Source organism: Molossus molossus, unplaced genomic scaffold (assembly GCF_014108415.1).
Source record: "Molossus molossus isolate mMolMol1 unplaced genomic scaffold, mMolMol1.p scaffold_m16_p_4, whole genome shotgun sequence".
NCBI classification, from domain to species: Eukaryota; Metazoa; Chordata; class Mammalia; order Chiroptera; family Molossidae; genus Molossus; species Molossus molossus.
Genome location: NW_023425377.1, coordinates 109,368,719 through 109,387,114, shown reverse-complemented (window position 1 = coordinate 109,387,114; position 18,396 = coordinate 109,368,719). Strand labels below are relative to the sequence as shown.

At 41.9% G+C, this 18,396-nt stretch overlaps 1 protein-coding gene across 1 annotated transcript in view; it reads right to left on the bottom strand.

Annotated features, from left to right (window-relative positions):
- Positions 1 to 18,396, bottom strand: part of TTC29 (tetratricopeptide repeat domain 29) — a 130,781-nt gene that overhangs the window by 68,676 nt on the left and 43,709 nt on the right. The window contains exon 6 of the mRNA XM_036282283.1: positions 14,201 to 14,386. Within this exon, the coding sequence (XP_036138176.1) occupies positions 14,201 to 14,386 (186 nt within the window). The remainder of the gene's footprint in view (positions 1 to 14,200; positions 14,387 to 18,396) is intronic.

The following is an 18,396-nucleotide window of genomic DNA, read 5'->3' as shown; positions in this document are numbered from 1 at the left end:
GTCCCCGGCCCTGGTTGGTCGTGCGGGTGGCAGCCACTCGATGTGTCCCTTCACGTCGATGTTTCTCTCTCTCTCCCTTCCTCTCTCTCCCTCCCACTCTATCTGTACAAAAAATGGAAAAATATCCTCGGGTGAGGATAAAAAAAAAAAAAAAAAAAAAAAAAAAAAGAGTCATTTACAAACAAAAAAGAATCATTTTATGCTGGTAACAATCTATTAATAGCAAAAAACAAAGAGGTTAGTATCTTACCACTGTTTGGTGCATGAATAAAATACTAGGTTTATAAAGACAAAAGAAAATTTCAGTGTTTGCTGTTTTCAGGGTGACCATTTTATTCAGGTTTGCCCGGGACTTTTCTGGCTCAAACCCTAAATCCAGCCCTGGGAGCTTCCTCAGTCCCAGGCAAATCCAGGTGAGCATTCACCCTAACACTGACCCAGAATACAAAACAATTTTGAAAATATAATTAAGTAAAATACAATGATATTCAGTAAAAGTATTATACATTTTACTTATTTTAAGGGCAAAAATATTTTATCAGCATGAACGAGATATAGGGAAAAAATCTTAAAAACAACTTTAAAATTTCGTCAAGTATCATTCTTCTCCTTTTGTATATTCATACATCATTTTAAAACAGTTGTAAAGAGATTCATGTACTTATCTAAATTATTTTATTAGAACCACTTCCTATATTTCTAAAAGTGAAATTACTAACTAAAGGTATATGGGACATTTTATACCTGCTATGTACTGCCATATTTCTTTCCAAACCATTTGAATGATCCAAAATATCACCAGCAATACACATAAGTATTATTTTAAGGAACCACAATTACCTTTTTTTTTTTTCATTTTAAGAAGTATTAAATGGTACTTCACAATGATTCAAATTGATTTTTGGAGACATTTGTCATTTTCCTATATATTCATTACAGATTATACTTTCTCTTTGGCAAATTCTCTCTTTTTATCCTCTTTCCATTAAATTCCAGTCATCTTAACATTTTTCTTACCAATTCATGTATCATTTACATAGAATATAGCTACCTGTTCTTTGTTCTATATGCTGCGTATAGTTATTTTTCCTTTCTCCAACTCCCTGCCCTCTCTCTGAACACCGATGCTGTTTCTTCTGCTGTAATGTCTGGAATCTTCCTTCCTTCCCATCTGTTTAGCCAGCACACCAGTCTTCATGCATCCTCGATCTTCCTCTGCTTCTAGTTCCCCGTTCTAGGTTATCCCACTCACAAGTATTGAGCAGCCTAATTCACACATGGATTTCAACACATGACAACAGCCTTCTTATACAGCCCCCATACTGCCTGTCCCCACTCACTGAGTCTGCTCATCACTCTCCCTTCCAGTTTGCTCTCAGGGTTAGGAAGGACCTCTATACTGTGCTAACCTCCATGGGTTTTGTTTTCTTAGAGAACCATCTTTTCTGTGCACACTCTGGATAGGCTAAAATGGTAGTAGGTATTAACTCATGAGGGGGTCATGTCACTAGTACCCACAGATGGAAAGAGATTCTCACTGAACACTATATGGCAAATGACAGAGGACATAAAAAAAGAGATACAATTTTTTTTTTTTATTTATAATTTTGTCGGGGTTAGTTTTATTTCAGAGATTTTTCTTATTATAATTTTAATAAAAACAAGTAAACCCAGAAGGTCAGCTTCGTGAGGTCTCCGCCGAGCAAACCTTTGTGTAGGGAGGTAGTATCGGGAAGTGAAAAAGAATATTGGACCCAAGATCCGAAGACACAGGGTCCAGTCTGGGCTCTGACAAACTTTAGTTGTCCTTGAACCTCTCAGAATCCTATTTCCTGCAAATCCGAAATGGGGAATAATATCGCCTACATCATGCGTGAGAAAGGGCAGTTCATATATACTACATCATACACCCATGTGTGACTGCCATTACGTACATCACAGATACATCTGACTTGTTCTAAGTCCGCCTAAGCGGTCCTGTGAAATCAGTGTGAAGAAGCAAGCAGCGCTGAGATAGTCTGCGTGTACTGGTGCGGAGCGCACACAGGAAGGCCCGCTGACAGGCTGTGGAGCTCTGGATCGGGCCTAGCACCGCTGCCAGCAAGCTCTGTGGCCATGGCACAGCATTTCATTACTCTTTCAGCTTCCTTCCTCATCTAGTAAATGACTGTGTCAGCTTCCTCATTAGGGCCTGGACCAGATGACTTCTGAGATCTAATATGGCTCTAAAATTCACCGAAAAGAAGGAAAGAACACCAGTTCCCAGCCCAGTTTTAAACAATTGAGAACTATTTCACCATTTGCTAAACCCACATCCACCTGTTGTTCCACAGAAAGTTTGGTGCCACCCTTACAGCATCTCTTCGTGAACATCAGCTTCAGGAACCATGAAAACCTGTGGAAAAGCAAGCGTTGTCCTGTCTTCGCCTGTTCTCCACCCCAGCTGCTACCCTTCACAGTGCTTGCAGGAGCCTAGCGTCCGGGCAGAATGAGAGGGACACGCAGAAAAAACCTTTGAGTTCTTGGAACCAAGACAGCATGTACCTTCTGCGCACACACAAAAGTGATCTTAGCACTTGGAAAGGCAACAGGGAAGTTATTCGTAGAGCAAGGCCTGCCCTCTCCATATATGCTTCATGTTCTGAATAAAGGGACGTGAAAATCTTCAATAAAAGTAGAGCGGGTGATTTTTGATTGTTTAATCAAGAAAACACCGCCCTGGCCGGTTTGGCTCAGCGGTTAGAGTGTTGGCCTGCGGTCCAGAGAGACCTGGGTTCGGTTCCCGCTAAGGGCGCGTACCTCGGTTGCAGTTTGTCCCCGGCCCTGGTTGGTCGTGTGGGTGGCAGCCACTTGATGTGTCCCTTTCACGTCGATGTTTCTCTCTCTCTTTCCCTCTCTTCCTCTCTCTCCCTCCCACTCTGTCTGAACAAAAAATGGAAAAATGTCCTTGGGTGAGGATAAAAAATAATAATATAATAATAATAATAATAATTAAAAAAAAGAAAACACAAGTCCATAAGAATAGTTTAAAAAGTTTTCCAAAAGTGCATGCTCCCTGGAGACCTACGGGGAGATGGGGGGATCAACAGTGGAGAGGATGTGAGGACGGAGAAGCCATGCTGGGAGCGCAGAGGGAGAGAGACGGGCGCAGTTGCTGCCTGCGGACCTGACCCTGAGCTGGACTGGATGGTGACCCTCCTGCCTGCTTTGAGGAACAGGCGCCCCGGGGAGGGAGAAATTGTGAAAACAGCACCAGTAGATCTAGGTGCCGTGCGTGCCAAGCAGAACAACAGGCATTTCACTTATCTCAACTAATCGTCAAAATGATTGAAGAGCTAGAATTGATTTTTTTTTTTTAAATAACAAAGAGTGGTACAAACAGGTTAATTTTAGGCTCCATCTCTGCTTTTTATAAACTGACATTTTCCCTCCCCCAAAAAGTAAAGAAGTTGACGGAGTTTTAAAAGACAGGTCTTTCGCCCTGGCCAGTTTGGCTCAGCGGTTAGAGAGTGGGCCTGCGGTCCGGAGAGACCCGGGTTCGGTTCCCGCTAAGGGCACGTACTTCGGTTGCAGTTTGTCCCCGGCCCTGGTTGGTCGTGCGGGTGGCAGCCACTCGATGTGTCCCTTCACGTCGATGTTTCTCTCTCTCTCTCCCCCTTCTTCTCTCTTCCTCCCACTCTATCTGTACAAAAAAATGGAAAAATATCCTCGGGTGAGGATAAAAATAAATAAATAAATAAAAAAAAAGACGGGTCTTTCGAAAGCCCTTGGAGCAGCCACGGAAACCAGAGCTGGAAGTGAACTAAGCAAAGCCCACGGCTCACACTCACTCACGTCGGGCCGGGAAAGCAAGGTCCACACGGATGACACACTTACTCAGACCCACACAGTCAGCGGGCAAATGGCAATGTCAAGAGGATCTAAGTTTATCGCCCAGTGTAACAGTCTTTCCTCTGCTAGACTTCATCTGTAGCCCGATGCCCCAATGCTGCGTCGGCATCTAAACCAAGCCAGTCACTCAACGTCTATCAGCTGTCGCTACTTCAGTCCCTGTGTATGAATTTGCAGGTTCCTCATTTATAGCTTTATTTAAAGCTTTGGTCCCATAGCACTAATTCTCCTGTAGATTTGGGCTTCCCTTGCTATTTGCAAACCAAAGAACAACTCACGTGTCCCCCGGTTTTCTACTCCGTTAATAATGGGATTGGATCTATCCTCGTTCAATTGTCATTATTTCTTACCAACTGTAAAAACCTTCTGCCTTTTCCTATACTTTTTAAGTCAATACAATTTAAAATTAGCTGCTTATTTTTCCAGTTAAAAAATAATACATGCACAGGTGACCAGTTCTAGTCGTGTGAAAGGCACACAATGCAAAACACGCCTCCCTTCCTTCCGAATTGTCGGCCCTTTCTCCAGAGGCCGCCCCGGTTGAGATGAGATGTTGTGTATTTGATGGGTTTTAAATCCTCTCAACAGCGCTTACATCTCTATTAATTTTTAATAAAACGAAAGAGAAAATAAAATACCACACTAAAAACTGATATATCCTTTGCATTTCCTTTAGTTATTAAGGCTGTTTTTCTAATAAACTGGCAAACATTATTCCACGACAAATAAGAAATTACCATGAAATCTCTATCAATTCTGATGTGGCATCTTTGATGATATTAAAATCTTTGATTTTATTGTTGTATTTTAAACCCACCCCCCTCCATTTTTTTTTTCTTTTTTGAGAACTGAATACCGTGATGATAAACTTCATTTATAATACCAAAGAAAAAAAAATATTCACCAAATAAAGTCATGTCTATAATGGAATAGAGAATAAGGTAAAACGTCAAAAGATTGTTTATATGAGATATTAGGAGTTAAAAAAGATAGCATCCAGTTGACCACCACCTACCACAAATGTTTTATCTGTCAGAGTTTGAAATGAAGGAACATGATATTCATCAAGTCACATTACTCCATTACTGTATTTCCATATCACTTCCCGAAATAATACTGTTCATTTACTTATTTTTTCAGTTAGGAAAACTTACTGACACCATTTGAATATTGTGTTAGTGTCCTGGGGCAGCCATTACAAGGGACCACAAACTGGGTATTAACTGGCAGGAAGTATTCTCTCTCAGTTCCGCAGGCTGGAGTCAGACCAGCCAGCTGGCTCGGTTCCTGCTGTGGGCTGTGAGGCAGATCCGTTCACGGCCGCCCTCCTAGCCTTGGTGGCTTCAGGTGTTCAGTGGCTTGTAGACGGGGTTCTCCCTGTGTCTTCTCAACTTTTTCCCTCTGTACATGTCTGTTTTTCTGCTCAATTCTCCCCTACCCCGCCTTTTTTAAAAAATATTTTTTTCTTTATTGATTTTAGAGAGGGAGAGACAGAAACATCGATGAGTGAGAACATCGATTGGCCACTCCCTGGGTGCTCCCCCCTGGGGATCAGGCCCACAACCTGGCCATGTGCCCTGACTGGGAATCAAACCAGCAACCTCTTGGCGCATGGGTTGACGCTCAACTACTGAGCCACACTGGCCAGGCTCAATTTCCCCCTTTTTATGAGGACACCAGTCATATAGCATAAGGGCTCACCCTAATGACCTCACCATGTCTCCATCAGCTACAAAGACCCTGTTTCAATAAGGTCACTTTACAGGTACTGAAGGTTAAGGAGTCAACATCTTTTTGGGGTCCACAATTTAACCTATAACAAATACAACTGGAAATTCTCTCAAATGAGTAAACAAAGTACCAGCAATGGATAGAACAGATGTTCCCTCTCAGGGTTGTTACTAAGGGCTGTCAGTACCAACAGGGGAGAAACAAAGCAAAACAGGGTGGCACGTGTGACCCCATGACAGGAGTCTTGGGCTGGCTGCCAAAGTCTTATGCCAGCCAGCAGGCAGATAGCTAGGGTCACAAACATGGTTATAGGGCAGTGCACATGGGAGCCCAAGCCCACAGCGAATCCGAGGTAAACGCAGGGAGGGGACAGGGCGAAGGATCAGACCGTGTATGAGGACAGTCCAAGAGGCTTCTCTGCAGGAGCCTTCATTTGAAAAACAAGAAGTCTTTATGACTATTCCTCCAAGCAGCCTAATGCCCAGACAGCTGAACGCGGAAACTGCCATTCCCCTGACGCGTACAGGGCTTGGGCTTGGCGGAGCTGAATGAGTCACTGGGAGAGCTGTTGCAAGACTAATGCATTGTTTTCCTCGCACTTCCTACACCGCTCCTTTAGAAGCAGTCTGTGCAGTCCTGTATTTAAAGGCAAGCAGAGCGGACAGTAGGCCCCTGGCTCTGTCCACCGGCCATGTGGAGCTGGTGGAATCCCCTGCTGCTACCTAGAGTTGGGGGACAGCCATAGGAACAGCACCACACTCAATTCCAGTGTCCAGCAGGCATTCTTCTAGGACAGGGGTTTGATTCTCTCCGACTCACTGACTGTCTTCTACTTTGACCACTTCTTGAAAACATCTTGTCTTTTGGGGTAGAACTCCTTTTGAGGCTTAGAGTCTTGTTCATGGTCCCAGGTTGGTCCTAGTTCTTAAAGATCAGGACTTCTGTATCCACAATCTCTTTAGGTTAACAGCCTTCTTTATGAAGAACTAAAAGATTTAAGAAGTAGGGGTTAGCCCTGGCCGGTTTGGCTCAGCGGTTAGAGCATCAGCCTGCGGTCCCGAGAGACCCGGGTTTGGTTCCCGCTAAGGGCATGTACCTTGGTTGCAATTTGTCTCCGGCCCTGGTCGGTCATGCGGGTGGCAGCCACTCGATGTGTCCCTTTCACATCGATGTTTCTCTCTCTCTCTCTCTCTCTCTCTCTCTCTCTCTCTCTCTCTCTCTTTCTCTCTTCCTCTCTTCCTCCCACTGTACCTGAACAAAAAATGTCCTCGGGTGAGGATAAAAAAAAAAAAAAAAAAAGAAGTAGGGGTTAGCTTGTCCAGAACTGACGCCCTGCAGGCTGGTTTCCTGGAAAATAAGATGGACTCTAAGAAGGTTCCAAGGAAACCAGTTCAACTCAGGGCTTTTAAGGAAATCCATCCTGACCTATGGCAAAGGCTTAGCACCCAGGTCATCTCTCTCCTGACAGGGGAGAGGTTGGTGCTCCCCAAACTATGACTGCCTGCAGAGCAAATCTTGCTATTTTTATGCTATATCCCATGCTGTAACCGCAGGCACAGACCTCAGCCCCCCTGCCTCTTCCTCCTTCCCCTCTGCACGGGGGAGGCTCTGCTCCTCAAAGCACAAATGCTGAGTTAGCAGGATACAGCTGGTATCGAGGCTCTGCCACGTCATATTGCTATTCTGTGTGGCCCCATCACACCAGGAGTTGGACGATACTTCCCTGAACACACAGCATCCAATGAAAGGGCAGTGGGAGACGGCACGCCTGCTGCAGCCCGTCTCTGGGAGTGGTCCTGGTGCAGTGCTGCTCCAGCAGGCCCGCTGCGTGCTGCTGACCGGTTACCTTGTTAGCATGCAAGCTGTCCCAGCAAACTGGGTGTCCATCCAGGCCCATGCCATGCACTTCTGGAAGCAAGTCAGGGCACTGGAGATAGATTAAAGACCAACTCTGGAGTGGAAGAGTCTGCTGGTGGTGGTGAGACCAGGCTTCCGGATGGCCAGTTAGTGACAGAGTCATTCCTGTGTGTCTTCCCAACACTACTCTACGACTGGTACCCTCTGGGCTCTGGCAAACAACACTGAGTTACACTAGTTAGAATCTGTCCATGTCAACAATAATTCTGAGACCTGAACTGAGCAAACTAACCAGGATAACTCTTTCTTCAGTGGCTGGGAGAACAGGGGATCAGTGCTGTAGATTGGTTTGCCTTTCATCACTCCCTGGACTAAAGTCACAGATAATGGCTTTCTGAAATAGATGATGTGCTCTTCCGAAGCTATTCCTACAGAGGTCTTCCCTGCATGTCTGCAGTGAACATGACCCGCATCCTGGGGCTGTCACCCAACATCTATCTCCAATTGTCCTCCTGATCTCCCACAGGGAAGTCAGACTCAAAGCCCATAGCGGTTGACGTAGAACAGGTTGCTACCAGAGTGAGAGACGATACTGAGGAGCCACCCGTTGGAATTGGGGGAGAAGTGACAGGACAAAAGGCAGCCAGAAGTGAAGGGTTAACTTGTCCGAGACAGATGCCGCTCCAGACTAGCCTCCAAAAAATGAAATTGGCCTTCTGCATGGCTCCATGGAAACCAGCTAGTTCTTAGTGCTAAATTCATTAAGTTGGTCAACAGCAACGTTTGGACCCAGATTCTAAGTCATTGGAAGGGGCAGAGGAAAAGGTTCTGTTATCTGTTCAACTACAAATGATGATGTGGTCAACACTGGTGTGGTTTGCCAGCATCCAAAAAGCCTCAAGGCGTGGACCCTAGTCCCTGGAGCATACCAGGGAAGGGGCTGAGGCTACACCCAACCCCTACTGCTGACCTGGCAGGAAAGAGCTGAAGGTGAGGTTCTGTCCCATCAATGTGTTATTGTTGCCCGGGCCCAGGTCATCCCAGGGGAGGAGCCCGTGCATCCCTAATCCTGTCTTTTAAAAAGCCCTCTCTCTCCTGGGGTCTGACATCTGCCCCTGCTAGACCTCACAATGGGCATATCTCCTAGTGATGCATGACGTGATGTGAATGGTCTTTGCCCATTTGCATGAAAATAATTCTTATAAATAGGTCACAATTCTGACCGAAGATATAGCCACTGATTTGCTCCCTGACTACTCCATGTCTGCCACCCCAGCTTCAACAAAAATATCTGACCCGAAGAACGAGACTGCCAGCCCTTGAGTCAATGGAAACCAGGCCACACTGAACACCAAGGCCCACCTTTAGCAGCACTGGGGATTAAAACCTGTCTGCTGTGCTTGACTCTGGCGGGGGGCTCTGGGTGAGGCTCTGGTCCCATATGTGCCCGTGAGCCGAACGTTGGCCCTGACTGCACTCAGGTTCCCAGTCCCTGTGACTATGGCTTCTGCTCAAGTTCATTTGCTCTGTGGTTCCCGGAGGTGCTGGAGCCATGCCCTGGACTGCAGCCTGCTCGGCTGGGCCCTGACAACCTGCCTTTTGCCATCTGCCGGCTGGTATCCTACTTTAACCTGAATGGGCACCCCTGGAACCAGGATGCTGCCACCTGCCCCGGAGCACAGCTGCCGCCTGGCTGTTGCTGGGGGGCCTCCATTAGCTTGTCTGGACCAATCAGATCAGATGTGCGGAAGCTGTATCACGTCACTTCAGGGGGAGCCCTACAGCTAGGTGAGTCCCCATTCAACTAACATATTCTTGATAGTTCTAGTGTACCCTCCTCATGAAAATTCTACCCCAGATTATAAGAGCTACACAGATAATGTTCACCGTTGCTAGGTACATTACTCACTCAAAGGCAATCTCGAGAATTTTCATCAATACCAAATCCGTCACTTTATCCATCAGGCGATAGAGGCATGGTTCTCAGGGCCTATGGACTGATTAAGGCCATACGGAAAAAAAATTTAGACCTGACCAAACAGTAGTTGCAAAAGAAAACAACACAACCTAAAAATGGTTGCATAGTCAAGATGGTCTGTTTACTATGCAATAAGGGTGTATTTATCATGCTATATGGTGGGGCATCCAAATGTGAGCAAGTGAAGGGTCTGCTCTCATAGCAGCGGCCCCCCCATCACATTTCCCAAACTCATCCTCATGCTCAGTCGCTGAAATGTGTGGGCAACCATAGCGCCATGCTTACTAATCATAAGATCAGTAGGTTCTCCGATATTTGTCGAATGAGTGAATGAATGAATGAATGAATGAATGAATGAAGCAATGAATAAATCCCTCAATAGAAATATATTGAGTTTTGTTTTGTTTTTTTAAATCAGGACTTGTTGTTTAATAGGTATTGGCTTTCGATTTTGCAAGATAAAAAAGTTCTGAAGACTGGTTGTATCACAATGTGAATATACTGAACACCACTGAAATGTACTTAGAAATAGTTAAGATGGCAAATTTTGTTGTATAGTTTTTTTACCACAATAAATAAATTTTTAAGAAATCAAACCAACTATTAAAAATTAGATGTAAACATTTTAGGACAATTCAGAATAGACTTTTGATAGATATCTGAATCTTACTGGGATCACTCTTAAATTTTCATCAATGAAGTCCTGACTTCTTCAACACTTTATTTATTTATGATTATTATTATTATTAAATTTTTTTTTTCTTTTATTGATTTTAGAGAGAAACATCAATGAGAAAGAACATCAGTTGGCCACCTCCTGCATGCTCCTCACTGGGGATCAGGCCCACAATCTGGGTATGTGTCCTGACCGGGAACTGGACGGGCAACCTCTTAGTGTATGGGTCAGCACTCAACCACTGAGCCACACCAGCTGGACTTTGACACTTTTTTTTTGTCCTCACCTGAGGACATTTTTTGATATTTTGTTCAGATAGAGTGGGAGGGAGGGAGAGAGAGAGAAACATCGACGTGAAAGGGACACATGGAGTGGTTGCCACCTACACAACCCAACAAGGGCCGGGGACAAACTGCAACTGAGGTACGTGCCCTTAGCAGGAACCAAACCCGTCTCTCCAGACCGCAGGCCGATGCTCTAACTGCTGAACCAAACTGGCCAGGGCCAGTTTTTTAAAAAAATTATTTCTTATTTCTTTTGTGACTTCTGTTTTAGGGCCAGTAATTGACAGTTTGATTATTTGATTTGTTATCATCAGTGACAGAATTTGATGGCTTCAATTGTAAAAACAAAACAAAAGGCAATTTTATTCAATTGGGGAGGGGTCCCATAGTAGAGAGCAAAAGTGCTAAATTATATTTTAGCACATAATTGTCAAAAATTTTATAATTAGATCATCTTAAAAGTAAAGCAATTTTTTGCTTGCACAGGGCAGCGGCGACTCGCACAGGCCTGAAGCTAGCTGACCAGTTAACACCAGCTCCACCACTAACCAGATTTGCCTCTTTGTGCCAGTTTCCTCATCCTCAAAATGAAGATACATTTTAAAAGCTTAAAAAAGTGTGTATCTCACCTGTGAAATGGGAACAGTAATTTTCAAAAGCTTAAGCAAGAATTTCACTTTATTTAAGCAAGAACTTACCCCACTTTTGCAAACTGAAAAACAGAACTCTACTTTTAACAACAGGCTAAGTTTTGTGTTTTTTTTTTTTTTTTTTTTTAAATAACAGCAAATTATAGTAAGCAATATCTCTTTAGTGGATAATTTTATAATCATCTATGATCCCCACACTAAAAATTAGCCACTATTAACATGGTGTGTGGTACATACCAAATATAAGTATATTTTACGTTGTGCTTGTGTTTTATTTTTCTACTTAATGTATCATGGGCATTTTCTCAAATCAATACATACTTGGGGTTTCCTATCGATATCGAATAAAACCTAAAGTCCTTACCTTGTTCTAAAAGCACCAGTGAGGCCCTGGCCGGTTTGGCTCAGCGGTTAGAGCGTCGGCCTGCGGTCCTGAGAGACCCGGATTCGGTTCCCGCTAAGGGCGCGTACCTCAGTTGCAGTTTGTCCCCGGCCCTGGTCGGTTGTGAGGGTGGCAACCACTCGATGTGTTCCTTTCACATCGATGTTTCTCTCTCTCTCTCTGTTCCTCTCTCTCCCTCCCACTCTACCTGAACAAAAAATGGGGGAATGTCCTCGGGTGAGGATAAAAAAAATAAAATAAAATAAAAACACCAGTGAGATCCCGATTCTCCTGGTCTAACCTTAGCCCCTCTCTCCTTCCACTTCCGGCCTTACTCACTGAGCTCCATACACACTGGCCTTCCTGCTGTACTTTGGCCATGATCAGCGTGCGCTTGCCTCAGGGCCTTTGCATTTACAATGTCTTCACTTTCCCTCCAGATTTTCACAAGGCTCACTCCCACACTTCTTTTATGTCTCACCTTCTAACAGGTGAATACCTTATATGAAGTAGCGACCACTGTCTATCCCTTTGCCCTGTTTTATTTTTCATTATATTACTCATTGCTATGTAATATATTAGTGGTTAAGGCCTGTTTTTCCCAGTAGAATGTAAGTGCCACGAGGGCCAGGATGTGTCTGCCTTGTTTACTGTTTAATCCTCTGGTACTAGGTTCTAAACAAATATTTGTTGAATGAACAAATGAGTGAATTTTGCTCTAATTTGTAATTCCATGAGTGCACAGAACTCTGTTGCAAAGATGCTGCTTAATATATTTCACTGATAACCTATTTTGCGATTTTACAAATCCTACTGCAATGGGCATGCTTAAATACATTCTCTTAAATACTTCGGATGGTTCCTGCGGAAATAAGTTAGTGCAGCCGCTTCCTAACCATCCCCCTTCGGTTTTGTCTTCCTCCCACGGATTGCACCACAGCCAGACTTACATTAAATCACACTCCTTTCCTTACCCTGAATGTACAGAAGCTGGAGCCCAAACCCTGCATGCCGGCAAGTCCCTGTTTTGCCTTTGCACTCTCAAGTCCCATTACTACTCAGAAAAACATTTTCCACTTTCTTTTTTCCCCCCAATTTTTATTAACTTATTTTTGTTACAGATGTTTCTCCTTTTTCCCCGCTAGACACCCCTCTCCCCATCCTGCCCCTCCACCCTCCTGGATTGTTGTCTAAGTCCATTGGTTATGCATACATGCATATAAGTTCTTTGGTTCATCTCTTCCATCCCCCCCAGCCCCTACCCTGAGGTTTGTCAGTCTGAACCACTCTCCTTTCTATGTCTCTGGGTCTATTTCATTCATCAGCCCACCTTGTTCATTATAGTCCACAAATAAGTGAGATCAAGTGGTATTTGTTTCTCTGATTGGCTTATTTACATTTTCCACTTTCAACGATTTGCTCCTCTTGTCAGTTCCTCTATGTCCGTAGTTCCCTCTCACAGTCTGTGCTCCTGTTTCTTTACCTGCCCGAATGATGCCCATCTTCCAGTCCCCTACCCACCCTACTGATCTCGTCAGGCCTTCCTTGAAGGGAGTCTGCATGAGCTCTCACTCCTCTGAGTTCTCTGGACTGTCCTGCTGTTTCCCGCACCCTTCACTGCAGGTGACCTGGCCATCTGCCGCGTTCTAGCACCCGCCATGCTGCCCTTTACAATGTGCTGTTTCCTGAACCTCTTCCCCGTTCTCAAAGTCCTAACCACAGAACTGTAAGTATGTTCTCATTGTTGGCAAAGTCAAAGCTTTTAGGGAAATTGAGATAATTTTTTGAGGGAAGAAACAGGATTATTCATGATAAAACAATTTTGTCTTCACATATATTTTCTACCCACTATCCTTATATGAATAATTTGGACTCTTAAATTTCTACTTGCAGTCCTTATTAAATCACCATACAAAATATGTTTCTGACGATTTCTTGTTGTTTTAGACTTTATTATTTTTAGCATTATTATCTAATAATGTAGCTATGAAGTTATTTTTAAAGGAACATTTCCTGCCCTGGCCGGTTTGGCTCAGCGGTTAGAGTATCAGCCCACGGACCAGAGGCCCAGTTCGGTTCCCGCTAAGGGCACGTGCAGTTTGTCCCCAGTCCCAGTTGGGGTCATGTGGTTGACATCCACTGGACGTGTCTCTCTCATGTCAATGTTTCTCTCTCTCTTCCTCCCTCTCTTCCTCCCGCTCTAACTAAAGATAAATGCAAAAATGTCCTCGGGTGAGGATAAAAAAATAATAAAAAATAAATAAATAAAGGAACATTTCCTTCCGAAATTACTATGAAATCACGATGGAGCTGTATCTGAGTTATACAGATATTCTGGAGGTTTTGTATAAGGGACACGGGGCACTTGGAAAAATCACAAAGTGTGCCTTTCCTTTTTTCCCATTTTCACACATGAGGAATCAAGCTGAAATGAACAAAGAGAGCGCTAAGAAAGGAAAGACTATTGGAACCCCGGCAGCATGTATGTGAATGGGACGTGTGGGGGGAGGGAAGACGCGTCCTCGGTGCTGCTGCTGGGCACTGGGGACTGAGCGCACAGGCGCACGTCAGACGCGAGCAATACTGAAGGTGCGGTCATAAGCCACACACTTTTGCTTCTGAATCTCTGTAACTTATATTTTGATACTAAAGCCTCAGGTCTTTCTCTAGGTCCCCAGTGCTTGTGCTTTCTGGCTGCCTGGACTCTGGATCCTCCCAGGCACCCAAGGCATCCAGGCCAGTGCCACTCACCGTCTTCCTCGAAGAGAAGTCCCATGTGCCCCAGCGACTCGGCCGCTTTCTTCCCCCCGTCAATTTTGATCAGTTGAGCAATCTGAAAACATCGTTGGTAGAAGTGGTTCCTTACCCACTTGTCTTCAGGATTATTGAAGTAACAGGCCAGAGCATACAGGTTATTATAGACATCTTCAAAGTATTCTTCAAAGAGAGAAACACATCATAAACTGATTAGAAAAATGTCTCACTACACATCCCTTCAAATGGCAAACAATATAGTAGCATTTACTTTCTATCTTTCCTTAAAAACATGATTATTTAAAAACTTGAAATGGAAAAATTAATGTATATTAACTATTAAAATAGTTACATTAATTAAAGAGCGCACACATGAGAAAAGCAACAACAAATCTTTCCAAAAACTTAGCACATGTCAAAAATGGACATACCCTGTGGTTGAAGCACTAGACTTTATGTAAGACAAAAGACAATAATATTTGCTAGCAATGTGCTCAGTGCTTTAGGAAGAAATGAGTATGTGGTTATCATCAAATACTTTCCCCACTGAAGAATTAAAACGTATTTAGAGATTCCAGAGAAAGCAATGTTTCTTAACTGTGGCCAAAAGATAATGTAAATGAAGAAAGCTGATAGAATGTGGAAATGGCAAGGTTTTTCAAAAGAAAACCATCATGAGGCTTATAAAAAAGGATGATGATGACCCAATAAGCTCCATACACGTTCTAACAATGTTTCTAGCCTTATAAGTTACTAGTAATGTTAAGAAACAGTGAATTTCTACGCCTTTGTTTTCTATGACTACCTTTTTCTGCTAAAATGCATTAATACTAGTCATCCCTCTCATTCAGACAGTTATTAGTTTATTAGTTATTAGTGTATTAAAGGCCCCCCTTTCCCCTGAAGTGGCATCTGACCTATTTGTACTAAAAAAAAAAAAAAAAAAGTGTATTAATACATTGTGAATCAGTCTTACAAATCCCACTGCCATCAATCACAAACTTGAACACAAACATCGTGTATTAATAAATCGTGTCTCAGTCCTGTAAACTCCATTCTATTGGTGAATATGAACAAATTCATAATCCTTATGTCTTTTTGCATTTGTGCTGAAAGCACAGTTGTGAATATGTGATAGCCTCTGGATTACCTTTCCACGGATTTTTAAAAATAACAATCATTACTATTCACTGATATGTTCCTAAAAAGACTGCAATTATGAAAAATGCTTACACACTGCCCACTAGCATTCCTATAAGATTAAAATTAAAATGCTTAGAAAAATTGGAACTAAACTGACTAGAAAAAAAGGGAACACTCAAGAACTATACATAAGTCACGTCAATGTTTCAAGAGAAATTTCTAAAACCTAAGTCATTTCTTTACATATACTGCTTCACAATTCCACAGGAAATTAGATTAATCTCAAAATAGGTTTTATACTTAAAAATAAAGTAAAACAAAAGTCCACCCTGCCAGCCTCTTCTTGAAGGGGCTGGAGATTCTGGAGAGTCATTCTGCAACAGCATATGTGAAAAGTGGAGAATAATCTGAGTTATTTACTTAAGAAATCAATACTCTCATCTCAGACCTCACTGCCCTTATACTTAACCTTTCCATTCTGAATCTTCTTCCTAATGTGAATAGAGTACTAAAGTCTGTTTTGTAGTATTCTATGTCCTTTGTCATATTTAGTGATTAGAAAGTTCTTTTTTAAAGCCTGTAAGTAAAATAGTTTATATCTTCCATTTAAAAAAGATATGATAAGCTTTTAAAAAATATATGCAATGCTGAAATTACTGTTTTTCAATAATTAATAGAAAACTTTAATAGAAAAACACTTCTAACATTTCATAAATGAGGTTTTGTTTTTTAGAATGAGTTATATGTGCTATCAAATTCCACATTTAAAGACTACTTGTCAGCTAAGCTATTTTTCTATGGAAAAACTGAGTTTTCTTTTTTCTTCGGAGTATTAAGTATAATAGATTCAAGTTTTAATCTTCATGTGATCCAAAAATACAGCTTGTATCTTTTATTTATTATTTTATTTTAAAATACTTTTATTTTATTTTATTTTTTTGGTATGTGCCCCTAGCGGGAACTGAACTCGGGATTCTCTGGTCCACAGGCCGACGCTCCAGTTGCTGAGCCAAACTGGCCAGGGTGCCTGTATCTTTTATTTTATAAGCAGCCTTTAATCCATCCTTGAGTTGTCAGCAGGTACATTTATAAGATGGAAATAAATTTTATTGGTGGTTTATTATTTAGATCAGTATTTATTATGCTACCTAAAGAGGAGATATCATGATAAAATAAAATGGGGAAATGCTCTTGCTAATTTCCCTCTTTCAGTAAACCACACAATGCATAGGCATGGTAAAGGCTCTGATAAGTCCTGCAATAAACCAACCTGCTTAACATTAATATTAATTCACATGGTGTTTCTCAAACTTATTTCACCAATTATTTTTGTTTTGCTTCACATAAAACCAATCAACGTCCTGTGGACTCTGCTTGGGTCGAATTTACCTTGAGTATCTTAAGTAAATGTTAGCAGGAAAAAAATTGCTGTTTAACCCTTGACAATAATTTAAAGTCAAGTGTAAATAATGTTTGAATTATCTATTGATTCAGTTACCCATTACCATTACTGTCATCTCTTCTCTAGCCCTATAAGGCACAAGGCCTAATCATAATGTTACACTGGTACAGATTACTCACAACAATGGGTAATATAAGAAACATTATTAGGGACAAAGAAACACTTTAACAAACTGAAAATAATCCGAAAAGCAATGACTGGCTTACTTTAAACACTTCTTTGCTATAAACCAGAAAATAATGTTTTGTAAAATAATTTAAATAAGTCTAGGCTCCCACTCTGTAAGTCTCAAGAGACAGAACTGACCCAAGATGACTATTGTTAGTGCCATAACTTTGACAATATGAACTTCATGGTGACGCTCAAGTGATGGTGTTTCCATTGAGAAGAAATGAGAAGGCTCAGAGATAAGCTATTTCAGGATAAGTGTCTCAGATCCCACAAACATATGTGATGGAATCTTGAGATACTATTAACAGATATTTAGGATTAATCCACGTTTATAAAAGTGAATGTGCATATATTCCCTACCCATTTCCTGGGACAGTCTTAACTCAAGTAACTAGTTTTCCCCAACAAAGTTCATGTGTTAAATGTGTGTGTGGGGGGATTAACCAATGTTTGAAAAGAACATACAAATGTTTATATGTCCTTCAACTGAACTATTTCCAATAATATTATTGCAATAATTTTATTTTTCTATATTTCAATCAGGCAAAAGCCACTGCATTGTGAAAGAGATAATCCTACAGAGTTATTTTGAACAAGAGATAATTTTTTCCCATTTAACAAATGCAACTTTTGTTGCCATAAATATATAATAGAATACTCAGTAAAGAAAGCATTTTCGTGCCCTGGCCAGTTTGGCTCAGCGGTTAGAGCGTCGGCCTGCGGTCCAGAGAGACCCGGGTTCGGTTCCCGCTAAGGGCGCGTACCTCAGTTGCAGTTTGTCCCCGGCCCTGGTTGGTCGAGCAGGTGGCGGCCACTCGATGTGTCCCTTTCACGTCGATGTTTCTCTCTCTCTCTCTTCCTCTCTCTCCCTCCCACTCTATCTGAACAAAAAAATGGAAAAATGTCCTCGGGTGAGGATAAAAAAAAAAAAAAGAAAGCATTTTCGTTATTTCTACCACATGTATAAGATATTGGCTACTATAAAATTTGGACTTTGTTAATTTTTGGAATTGAAAAAACATTCTATTTATATGTATATTTACCTTTCTTTAATAAAAGATTATAAATTAAAATGTTTTCTACATAAAATAGACTATTTAGCATTTTAGTTTCTTTATAATTACAAAATGCTTTATGATAAGTTTCTCATACTGATGACACTTTATGAAGTGATGGAATTGGCTCATGTTTATTCTGCTCAAATGAAAGCCACTAAAGTGTTTAGCAAATATGATGATTCAACTTGAAAAAGCGACCACTGGGCAAATTTTATCTTGATCAATTCTATTTTCAGTGCAAATATTACTTCAGAATTTGGGACTGGTACTAGTATGCAGATTTAAAAATTTTTTTTTTAATTTTTAAAAGTGAATTTCTAGAGAAATTATATGTAAATCACATTTTAAAATTCACCAAA